We start from the raw sequence: 12,233 nt of genomic DNA, 5'->3' as shown, positions 1-12,233 counted from the left end.
TGGAGTGTATGAAACAAAGACTTATACAGACGATCGAGTAGAAGAAGTCAAAGGAGCAAGGCTAGGATGCATGCGTGGGAGCTGCCCGCGCGTACAAGAGAGAAACAGTCCCACGGTGTGCCACCGTTTGTGCCAGAGAATGGCGCTGCTGCCTGCATGCTGCCCCCTCGATCTCTCCTCCCCACTCTCCATATATGGCCTCCCTCCCCGATCAGACCATCGACCTACCACACTCGCCACTGCCCTCTCCACTATGGAGCTCCTCCGCGCGGTCGTCCTGCTCTCCCTGGCGCTCCTGGCCAACGGCCGGGACACCGACCTCTCCCGGGACAGCTTCCCCAAGGGCTTCGTCTTCGGCACCGCCTCGTCGGCGTACCAGGTGGAGGGCAACTCCCTCAAGTACGGCCGCGGGCCCTGCATCTGGGACACCTTCCTCAAGTATCCAGGTCTGGATCCATGGTGACATGGCGTCTCTGAACCAAGCCTTGCATGCGTGTGTGTGTGGCGACTCCTGAACTGAATGTGTGTTCTTGCGCCGTAGGTGCCACTCCCGACAACGCCACCGCCAACGTGACCGTCGACGAGTACCATCGCTACATGGTCAGTGATGGGGAGAAAACACTGATTTTCATTGTTCTTGCAAGTGGTTTCCGGTCGTGATCTGTTTGGGTTTTTGGTGGTGGTTTCCTTCAGGACGATGTAGACAACATGGTCAGGGTGGGCTTCGACGCCTACCGCTTCTCCATCTCCTGGTCGCGTATCTTCCCCAGTACGTCTCTCTTACGTGGTCGCACATTTCCTTCAGTCCCGTGATGCGTCTTCTTCTTCTTCTTCTTCTTCTTCTTCTTCTTCTTCTTCTTCTTCTTCTTCTTCTTCTTCTTCTTCTTCTTCCTCTGAAACTCTTGACGAAAAAATGCAGATGGGATCGGGAGGATCAACAAAGACGGCGTGGACTACTACCACAGGCTCATCGACTACATGCTTGCCAACAGTACGATCCACCCATCCACCTCTGCGTTTCTCGAACTACTCACGACTCCGTTGGAATCTCTCTGTTGAACAACTGACGATTCCTTCTCTGCATGACGTTTCCCCATTGATCAGATATCACTCCGTACGTCGTGCTCTACCACTACGACCTGCCGGAGGTCCTCAACAACCAGTACAACGGCTGGCTCAGCCCCAGGGTCGTGTGAGTGTCCTGCAAAACCCTGCAGCATAAGCACACATGTACTAGTATGTGTGATCTCTGCTTGATTCCAACGACTCGACGCGCATTTTCTCGCAGGCCCGACTTCACGGCTTTCGCCGACTTCTGCTTCAAGACGTACGGCGACCGGGTGAAGAACTGGTTCACCATCAACGAGCCGCGGATGATGGCCTGGCACGGCTACGGCGACGGCTTCTTCGCGCCCGGCAGGTGCACCGGCTGCCGGTTCGGCGGCAACTCCGCCACGGAGCCCTACATCGCCGGCCACCACCTCCTCCTCGCGCACGCCGCCGCCGTCAAGGTGTACCGCGACAAGTACCAGCGCAGGCAGAACGGCACCATCGGCATCCTCCTGGACTTCGTGTGGTACGAGCCGCTGACCTACACCGAGGAGGACGAGTACGCGGCGCACAGGGCGAGGGAGTTCACCCTTGGCTGGTGAGGAACCACGCACGCATCTCACGGCGGCCGGCGACGACCGGACTTGACTGAAACTGAGCTGAGCTGAGCTGAGTTGAACTTGGCAGGTACATGCACCCGATCACCTTCGGCCACTACCCGGAGACGATGCAGAAGCTGGTGGGGACGAGGCTGCCCAACTTCACGGCGGAGCAGAGCAAGCTGCTGCAGGGCTCGGCGGACATCATCGGGATCAACCACTACACCACCTACTACGTCAGGCACCAGGAGAACCTGACGCGCATGAGCTACGCCACGGACTGGCAGGCCGAGCTTCTCTGTACGTCCGGTTAACCGAAACCCCACCCCACATGAATTGCTCCTCGCTCGTCCGCCTGTCTTAACACGTCTGATCATCTGCCTGTCCTTTCAGTCGAGCGCAACGGCGTGCCGATCGGAAGACAGGTAACGATCCTCAAATCTGACCACCAAAGAAACAAGGGTTGGACGGCAGAGCTGTAGTTGTAAATGACGCAAGAATTCGTGATTCATGCATGAACGCATTATTGCATTCAGGCGTTCTCGAAGTGGCTGTACGTGGTGCCCTGGGGGTTCTACAAGGCGGTGATGCACGTGAAGAACAAGTTCAGGGACCCCTTGATCCTCATCGGCGAGAACGGGATCGACCAGTCGGGCAGCGACACGCTGCCGCACGCGCTCTACGACACCTTCAGGATCGACTACTTCGACCAGTACCTCCACGAGCTGAAGCGCGCCATCGCCGACGGCGCCAGGGTGACGGGCTACTTCGCGTGGTCGCTGCTGGACAACTTCGAGTGGCGGATGGGCTTCACCTCCAAGTTCGGCCTCGTCTACGTCGACCGCAAGACCTTCACCCGGTACCCCAAGGACTCCACGCGCTGGTTCCGGAAGGTGATCAAGAGCGAGGAGTACTGAAGAGTGGGGCGGATCGTTCGTTCGTTCGTCCTAGCCTCCTAGGTAGCAGAGATTGTTTTTTTCTTCTTCTTTATAAAAAGAAGTGGTGCCAGATGGTTGAATAAGATGTCTTGTAGTTCAGTTTTGGTTGGATGAATAAGATGTCTTGTAATAGTTCAGATCAAAGAGGGTTCTTCAGCTGTAGTTTCGGCTCTGGATAAGTAAGGTTGATATCCGGTTCTAAATTTATCGTGTTGCTGCCATGTAAATTTTGCACGTCCGCGCGATATAGATCGAGATTTTTTCAACAGGGGGGCAGACGAAAACACGAATTCAAAACACCGAAGATGCACGGTCAAAATATTAGGAGAAACTTACAATCTGTTTATAATCAATCATGGTGATCCAGAGCGTAAAGGTGTGCGGGTAGGCCCCATCAATCTCTAATCTCATGTTTGCAGATGACTAACTGATCCTTATGAAAGCAAATATGGAGAATGCCCAAACTTCAAAGAGAATCCTGGACTTGTATTGTGATGCATCCGGATAATTGATGCGTTTGGATAAATCTAGTGTTTTCTTTAGTCCCAACCGTAATGGTTAATTTTTTTAGAATACGCACGAGTATGCGTATCATGCATTAAAGAGGGAGAAGGGGGGGGGGGGTAAAGATCCCCATCCACCATGTCTTACATGCATGCGGTTACACGAAGACACTAAGTCCACACTGCTAGCGCTAATTACTAGTCGTCACCCACCTAGCCAGAGACCCGAGGAAAGACGACGTGTCTCCTTTAAACAGGCCTGCTAGCTTCCACGCTCTACCCTCACTCTCAACTCTCTCAATTACAAGCTTCACCGATGGTGCTACGCCGTCAAAGACAATTGCATTGCGATGCTTCCAAAGCTCCCACATAACCAACAAGAGGATCGTCCGCACATCCTTGTCACGAAGATTAGAATCATGATGAGAGTTGCACCACCGAACTAGTTGATGTTCCACCGTTGGCGTCCACTCCGGTTTCCCAATCGCCGTTAGGACTGCATGCCACATCGTTCTCGCATGTACGCATGTCAGCATGATATGATTCAATGTTTCATCGGCTTGGTCGCGGAAAGGGCATGATGCCTTGTGTGGTAGGCCTCGTCGGGCAAGGCGATTGGATGTCCAACATATGTTCCTACCGGCAAGCCAGGCAAAGAAACGACATTGTAGAGGTGCCTTTGACTTCCATGCCGTGTCCGCGTATGGTGCAACTTCCCGGCCCCAGAACTTGTTGGGGAACGCAATATTTCAAAAAAAAATCTTACGATCACGCAAGATCTATCTAGGAGATGCATAGCAACGAGAGGGGGAGAGTGTGTCCACGTACCCTCGTAGACCGAAAGCGGAAGCATTAGCTTAACGTGGTTGATGTAGTCAAACATCTTCGCGATCCAACCGATCAAGCACCGAACGTACGGCACCACCGAGTTCAGCACACGTTCAACTCGATGACGTCCCTCGAACTCTTGATCCAGCAGAGGATCGAGGGAGAGTTTCGTCAGCACGACGGCATGGTGACGGTGATGGTGAAGTGATCCGCGCAGGGCTTCACCTAAGCACTACGTGAATATGACCGGAGGCGTAAACTGTGGAGGGGGGCGCCGCACACGGCTAACAATGTTTGTTGTGTGTTCTAGGCGCCCCCTCCCCACATATATATATAGGTGGGAGGGGGAGGGGGACAGCCACGGGGCGCCCGAAGTAGGAGGAATCCTACTTGGGGGCCTCCTCCAATTCGGCCACCCCCTTTCCTTGTCTTCGGAGGGGGGAAGGAAAGAGGGGAGAGGGGAAAGGAAGGGGGAATCCTATTCCGTCTATTTCCTTTCCTCCTCCCCTTTTTCTTTCTCCACTTAGATCAGCCTATATGGGGGCGCACCAGCCCACAAGGGGCTGGTCTGTCCCTCCCTAGGCCCAATAAGGCCCATATCTTTCCCCGGGGGGGGGGGGGGGTGGTGCCCGGAACCCCTTCTGGTGACCCGATACGTTCCCGGTACCCTCAGAACACTTTCGGTGTCTGAATACTATTGTCCTATATATGAATCTTTACCTCTCGACCATTTCGAGACTCCTCATCATGTCCGTGATCTCATCCGGGACTCTAAACAACATTCGGTCACCAAATCACATAACTCATAATACAAATTGTCATTGAACGTTAAGCATGCGGACCCTACGGGTTCGAGAACTACATAGACATGACCGAGACACATCTCCGGGCAATAACCAATAGCGGAACCTGGTGTTGGAAATATGCCCTAGAGGCAATAATAAATTAGTTATTATTATATTTCCTTGTTCATGATAATCGTTTATTATCCATGCTAGAATTGTATTGATAGGAAACTCAGATACATGTGTGGATACATAGACAACACCATGTCCCTAGTAAGCCTCTAGTTGACTAGCTCGTTGATCAATAGATGGTTACGGTTTCCTGACCATGGACATTGGATGTCATTGATAATGGGATCACATCATTAGAAGAATGATGTGATGGACAACACCCAATCCTAAGCATAGCACAAGATCGTGTAGTTCGCATGCTAAAGCTTTTCTAATGTCAAGTATCATTTCCTTAGACCATGAGATTGTGCAACTCCCGGATACCGTAGGAATACTTTGGGTGTGCCAAACGTCACAACGTAACTGGGTGGCTATAAAGGTGCACTACGGGTATCTCTGAAAGTGTCTGTTGGGTTGGCACGAATCGAGACTGGGATTTGTCACTCCGTGTGACGGAGAGGTATCTCTGGGCCCACTCGGTAGGACATCATCATAATGTGCACAGTGTGATCAAGGAGTTGATCACAGGATGATGTGTTACGGAACGAGTAAAGAGACTTGCCGGTAACGAGATTGAACAAGGTATCGGGATACCAACGATCGAATCTCGGGCAAGTACAATACCGCTAGACAAAGGGAATTGTATACGGGATTGATCGAATCCTCGACATCGTGGTTCATCCGATGAGATCATCGTGGAACATGTGGGAACCAACATGGGTATCCAGATCCCGCTGTTGGTTATTGACCGGAGGACGTCTCGGTCATGTCTGCATGGTTCCCGAACCCGTAGGGTCTACACACTTAAGGTTCGATGACGCTAGGGTTATAAAGGAAGTTTGTATGTGGTTACCGAATGTTGTTCGGAGTCCCGGATGAGATCCCGGACGTCACAAGGAGTTCCGGAATGGTCCGGAGGTAAAGATTTATATATGGGAAGTCCTGTTTTGGTCACCGGAAAAGTTTCGGGTTTTATCGGTAACGTACCGGGACCACCAAGTGGAGCCAACCGGCCCCGGAGGGCTGCATGGGCCAAGTGTGGGAGGGGACCAGCCCCAGGTGGGCTGGTGCGCCCCCCCACAAGGGCCCAAGGCGCCTAAGGGGAGGAGGGGGGAAACCCTAAGGGCAGATGGGCCTTAGGGCCCATGCCTGGTGCGCCTCCCTCTCCCCCTCCCCTTGGCCGCCCCACCAGATGGGATCTGGGCTGGCCGCCGCCCCTCTCCCCCTATATATAGTGGAGGCAAAGGAGCAGCCCACAGAGACGTGAAGTTTCTTCTCTTGTTGGCGCAGCCCTACCTCTCTTTCTCCTCATATCTCGCGGTGCTTGGCGAAGCCCTGCTGGATCACCATGCTCCTCCACCACCACCACGCCGTTGTGCTGCTGCTGGATGGAGTCTTCCTCAACCTCTCCCTCTCTCCTTGCTGGATCAAGGCATGGGAGACGTCACCGGGCTGTACGTGTGTTGAACGCGGAGGTGCCGTCCGTTCGGCACTGGGATCTCCGGTGATTTGGATCACAACGAGTACGACTCCTTCAACCCCGTTCTCTTGAACGCTTCCGCTTAGCGATCTACAAGGGTATGTAGATGCACTCTCCTTCCCCTCGTTGCTGGTTTCTCCATAGATAGATCTTGGTGACACGTAGGAAAATTTTGAATTTCTGCTACGTTCCCCAACAGTGGCATCATGAGCTAGGTCTATGCGTAGTTTCTATGCACGAGTAGAACACAAAGTAGTTGTGGGCGTTGATTTTGTTCAATATGCTTACCGTTACTAGTCCAATCTTGATTCGGCGGCATTGTGGGATGAAGCGGCCCGGGCCGACCTTACACGTACTCTTACGTGAGACTGGTTCCACCGACTGACATGCACTAGTTGCATAAGGTGGCTAGCGGGTGTCTGTCTCTCTCACTTTAGTCGGATCGGATTCGATGAAAAGGGTCCTTATGAAGGGTAAATAGCAATTGGCATATCACGTTGTGGTTTTTGCGTAGGTAAGAAACTTCTTGCTAGAAACCCATAGCAGCCACGTAAAAAAACTTGCAACAACAATTAGAGGACTTCTAACTTGTTTTTGCAGCAAGTGTTTTGTGATGTGATATGGCCAAAGGATGTGATGAATGATATATGTGATGTATGAGATGATCATGTTCTTGTAATAGGAATCACGACTTGCATGTCGATGAGTATGACAACCGGCAGGAGCCATAGGAGTTGTCTTAATTTATTTATGACCTGCGTGTCAATATAAATGTCATGTAATTACTTTACTTTATTGCTAACCGTTAGCTGTAGTAGTAGAAGTAATAGTTGGCGAGACAACTTCATGAAGACACGATGATGGAGATCATGATGATGGAGATCATGGTGTCATGCCGGTGACAACGATGATCATGGAGCCCCGAAGAAGGAGATCAAAAGGAGCAAAATGATATTGGCCATATCATGTCACTTTTTGATTGCATGTGATGTTTATCATGTTTTTGCATCGTATTTGCTTAGAACAATGGTACTAAATAAGATGATCCCTCATTAAAATTTCAAGAAAGTGTTCCCCCTAACTGTGCACCGTTGCGAAAGTTCGTCGTTCGAAGCACCACGTGATGATCGGGTGTGATAGATCCTTACGTTCGAATACAATGGGTGTTGACGAGCCTAGCATGTACAGACATGGCCTCGGAACACAAGAGACCGGAAGGTCGAGCATGAGTCGTATGGTAGATACGATCAACATGAAGATGTTCACCGATGATGACTAGTCCGTCTCACGTGATGATCGGACACGGCTTAGTTGACTCGGATCATGTAATCACTTAGATGACTAGAGGGATGTCTATCTGAGTGGGAGTTCATAAGATGAACTTGTTTATCCTGAACATAGTCAAAAGGATTTTGCAAATTATGTCATAGCTCGCGCTTTAGTTCTACTGTTTAGATATGTTCCTAGAGAAAAAAAAATTAGTTGAAAGTTGATAGTAGCAATTATGTAGACAGTAGAAGGCTTATGTCCTTAATGCACCGCTCAGTGTGCTGAACCTCGAACATCGTCTGTGGATGTTGCAAACATCTGACATACACATTTTGATAACTACGTGATAGTTCAGTTAAACGGTTTAGAGTTGAGGCACCGAAGACGTTTTAAAACGTCGCGAAACATATGAGATGTTTCGAGGGCTGAAATTGGGATTTCAGGCTCATGCCCACGTCAAGAGGTATAAGACCTCCGACGATTTTCTTAGCCTGCAAACTAAGGGAGAAAAGCTCAATTGTTGAGCTTGTGCTCAGATTGTCTGAGTACAACAATCGCTTGAATCGAGTGGGAGTTGATCTTTCAGATGAAATAGTGATGGTTCTCCGAAGTCATTACCACCAAGCTGCTAGAGCTTCGTGATGAACTATAATATATCAGGGACATATATGATGATCCTTGAGATATTCGTGATGTTTGACACCATAAAAGTAGAAATCAAGAAGGAGCATCAATTGTTGATGGTTGGTGAAACCACTAGTTTCAAGAAGGGCAAGGGCAAGAAGGGATACTTCATGAAACGGCAAATCAGCTGCTGTTCTAGTGAAGAAACCCAAAGTTGAACCCACGCCCGAGACTAAGTGCTTCTGTAATAAGGGGAACAGTCACTGAAGCAGAACCACCCTAGATACTTGGTAGATGAGAAGGCTGGCAAGGTCGACAGAAGTATATTGGATATGCATTATAATGTGTACTTTACTAGTACTCCTAGTAGCACCAGGGTATTAGATACCGGTTCGGTTGCTAAGTGTTAGTAACTCGAAACAAAAGGCTACGGAATAAACGGAGACTAGCTAAAAGGTGAGATGACGATATGTGTTGGAAGTATTTCCAAGGTTGATCAAACATCGCACGCTCCCTCTACCATCGAGATTGGTGTTTGCATTGAGCATAGACATGATTGGATTATGTCTATTGCAATACGGTTATTCATTTAAGGAGAATAATGGTTACTCTGTTTATTTGAATAATATCTTCAATGGTCTTGCACCTAAAATGAATGTTTTTTTTGAATCTCGATTGTAGTGATACACATGTTCATGCCAAAAGATATAAGATAGTAATGATAGTACCACCTACTTGTGGCACTGCCACGTAAGTCATATCGGTATAAAACGCATGAAGAAGCTCCATGTTGATGGATCTTTGGGCTCACTCGTTTTTGAAAAAAAAATTGAGACATGCGAACCATGTCTATTGGTGTATATGCATGAAGAAACTCCATGCAAATGGACCGTTTGGACTCACTTGATTTTGAATCACTTGAGACATGCAAATCATACCACATGGGCAAGATGACTGAAAGCCTCGTTTTCAGTAAAATGGAACTAGAAAGCAACTTGTTGGAAGAAATACATTTTGATGTGTGCAGTCCAATGAGTGCTGAGGTGTGTAGTGGATATCGTTATGTTCTTACTTCACAGATGATTTGAGTAGATGTTGAGTACATTTACTTGATGAATCACGAGTTTGAATTATTGAAAGGTTCAAGTAATTTCAGGGAGAAGTTGAAAGATTGTCGTGACAAGAGGATAAAATATCTATGATATGATCATAGAGATGAATATCTGAATTACGAGTTTGGCACAGAATTAAGACATTGTGGAAATTGTTTCACAACTAATACAGCCTGGAACACCATAGTGTGATGGTGTGTCCGAACATCATAACTGCACCCTATTGGATATGATGCATACCATGATGTCTCTTATCGAATTACCATGATAGTTTATGGGTTAGGCATTAGAGACAACCACATTCACTTTAAATAGGGCACCACGTAATTCCGATGAGATGACACCGTATGAACTATGGTTTAGAGAAACCTAAGCTGTCATTTCTTAAAAGTTTGGGGCTGTGACGCTTATGTGAAAAAGTTTCAGGCTGATAAGCTCGAACCCAAAGCGGATAAATGCATCTTCATAGGACACCCAAAACAGTTGGGTATACCTCCTGTCTCAGATTCGAAAGCAATAAGGGATTGTTTCTAGAATCGGGTCCTTTCTCGAGGAAAAGTTTCTCTCGAAAGAATTGAGTGGGAGGATGGTGGAGACTTGATGAGGTTATTGAACCGTCTCTTCAACTAGTGTGTGGCAGGGCATAGGGAGTTGTTCCTGTGGCACCTACACCAATTGAAGTGGAAGCTTATGATAGTGATCATGAAACTTCAGATCAAGTCACTACCAAACCTCATAGGACGACAAGGATGCGTACTACTTCAGAGTGGTACGTAATCCTGTCTTGGAAGTCATGTTGCTAGACAACAATGAACCTACGAGCTATGGAGAAGCGATGGTGGGCCCGGATTCCGATAAATGGCTCGAGGACATAAAATCCGAGAGAGGATCCATGTATGAAAACAAAGTGTAGACTTTGGCAGAACGGCTCGATGGTCGTAAGGCTGTTGAGTACAGATGGATTTTAAAAGGAAGACGGACAATGATGGTAAATGTCACCATTAAGAAAGCTCGACTTGTCATTAAGATGTTTCCCGACAAGTTCAAGGAGTTGACTAGGATGAGACTTTCTCACTCGTAGCGATGCTAAGAGTCTGTTGGAATTATATTAGCGATTACTGCATTATTTATGAAATCTTGCAGATAGGATGTCAAAAACCATTGTTTCCTCGACGATTTTCTTGAGGAAAGGTTGTATGTGATACAACCGGAAGGTTTTGTCAATCCTGAAAGATGCTAACAAGTATGCAAAGCTCCAGCAATCCTTCTAAGGACTGGGGTAAGCATCTCGGAGTTGGAATGTATGCTTTGATGAGATGATCAAAGTTCTGGGTGTATACAAAGTTTATGAGAAACTTGTATTTCCAAAGAAGTGAGTGGGAGCACTATACAATTTCCGATGAGTATATGTTGTTAACATATTGTTGATCGGAAATGATTTCTGGAAAGCATGCAAAGTTATTTGAAAAGTGTTTTCAATGGAAAACCTGGATTAGGCTACTTGAGTATTGAGCATTAAGATCTATAAGGATAGATCAAAACGCTTAATAGTACTTTCAAATGAATACATACCGTGACAAGATTTTGAAGGAGTTCAAAATGGATCGGCAAAGAAGGAGTTCTTGGCTGTGTTATAAGGTGTGAACATTGAGTAAGACTCGAAACCTGACCGCGGCAGAATAGAGAGAAAGGACGAAGGTCGTCCCCTATGCTTTAGATGTAGGCTCTACAGTATGCTATGCTGTGTACCGCACCTGAAGTGTGCCTTGCCATGAGTCAGTCAAGGGGTACAAGAGTGATCCAAGAATGGATCACAGGACAGCGGTCAAAGTTATCCTTATTAACTAGTGGACTAAGGAATTTTCTCGATTATGGAGGTGGTAAAAGAGTTCGTCGTAAAGGGTTACACCGATGCAAACTTTGACACTAATCCAGATTATTCTGAGTGGTAAACAGGATTCGTATATTAGAACAGTTATTTGGAATAGCTCCAAAGAGAACGTGGTAGCTGCATCTGGGAGATGACATAGAGATTTGTAAAGCACACACGGATCTGAAAGATTCAGACCCGTTGACTATAACATCTCTCACAAGCATAACATGATCAAACCCAGAACTCATCGAGTGTTAATCACATGGTAATGTGAACTAGATTATTGACTCTAGTAAACTCTTTGGGTGTTAGTCACATGGGGATGTGACCTTGAGTGTTAATCACATAGCGATGTGAACTGGATTATTGACTCTAGTGCAAGTGGGAGACTGTTGGAAATATGCCCTAGAGGCAATAATAAATTAGTTATTATTATATTTCCTTGCTCATGATAATCGTTTATTATCCATGCTAGAATTTTATTGATAGGAAACTCGGATACATGTGTGGATACATAGACAACACCATGTCCCTAGTAAGCCTCTAGTTGACTAGCTCGTTGATCAATAGATGGTTACGGTTTCCTGACCATGGACATTGGATGTCATTGATAACGGGATCACATCATTAGAAGAATGATGTGATGGACAAGACCCAATCCTAAGCATAGCACAAGATCGTGTAGTTCGCATGCTAAAGCTTTTCAAATGTCAAGTATCATTTCCTTAGACCATGAGATTGTGCAACTCCCGGATACCGTAGGAATACTTTGGGTGTGCCAAACGTCACAACGTAACTGGGTGGCTATAAAGGTGCACTACGGGTATCTCCGAAAGTGTGTGTTGGGTTGGCACGAATCGAGACTGGGATTTGTCACTCCGTGTGACGGAGAGGTATCTCTGGGCCCACTCGGTAGGACATCATCATAATGTGCACAAAGTGATCAAGGAGTTGATCATGGGATGATGTGTTACGGAACGAGTAAAAAGACTTGCCGGTAA

The 12,233-nt window shown here is 47.5% G+C and overlaps 1 protein-coding gene across 1 annotated transcript; it reads left to right on the top strand.

Moving 5' to 3' along the window:
- Positions 1-253: 253 nt before the first annotated feature.
- On the top strand, positions 254-2,590 carry LOC125524825 (beta-glucosidase 38-like). Its single transcript, XM_087534583.1, has 9 exons — positions 254-446; positions 542-600; positions 694-769; positions 920-991; positions 1,105-1,192; positions 1,289-1,648; positions 1,738-1,949; positions 2,043-2,074; positions 2,186-2,590. The coding sequence occupies exons 1-9, from the start codon at positions 254-256 to the stop codon at positions 2,564-2,566; spliced, it is 1,473 nt and encodes a 490-aa protein (XP_087390709.1). The 3' UTR covers positions 2,567-2,590.
- The last annotated feature ends 9,643 nt before the right edge of the window (positions 2,591-12,233 follow it).

Source organism: Triticum urartu, chromosome 7A (assembly GCF_056163025.1).
Source record: "Triticum urartu cultivar PI428250 chromosome 7A, HENAU_Tu73, whole genome shotgun sequence".
Classification (NCBI taxonomy): domain Eukaryota; kingdom Viridiplantae; phylum Streptophyta; class Magnoliopsida; order Poales; family Poaceae; genus Triticum; species Triticum urartu.
This window is presented reverse-complemented; position numbering and strand designations above follow the sequence as displayed.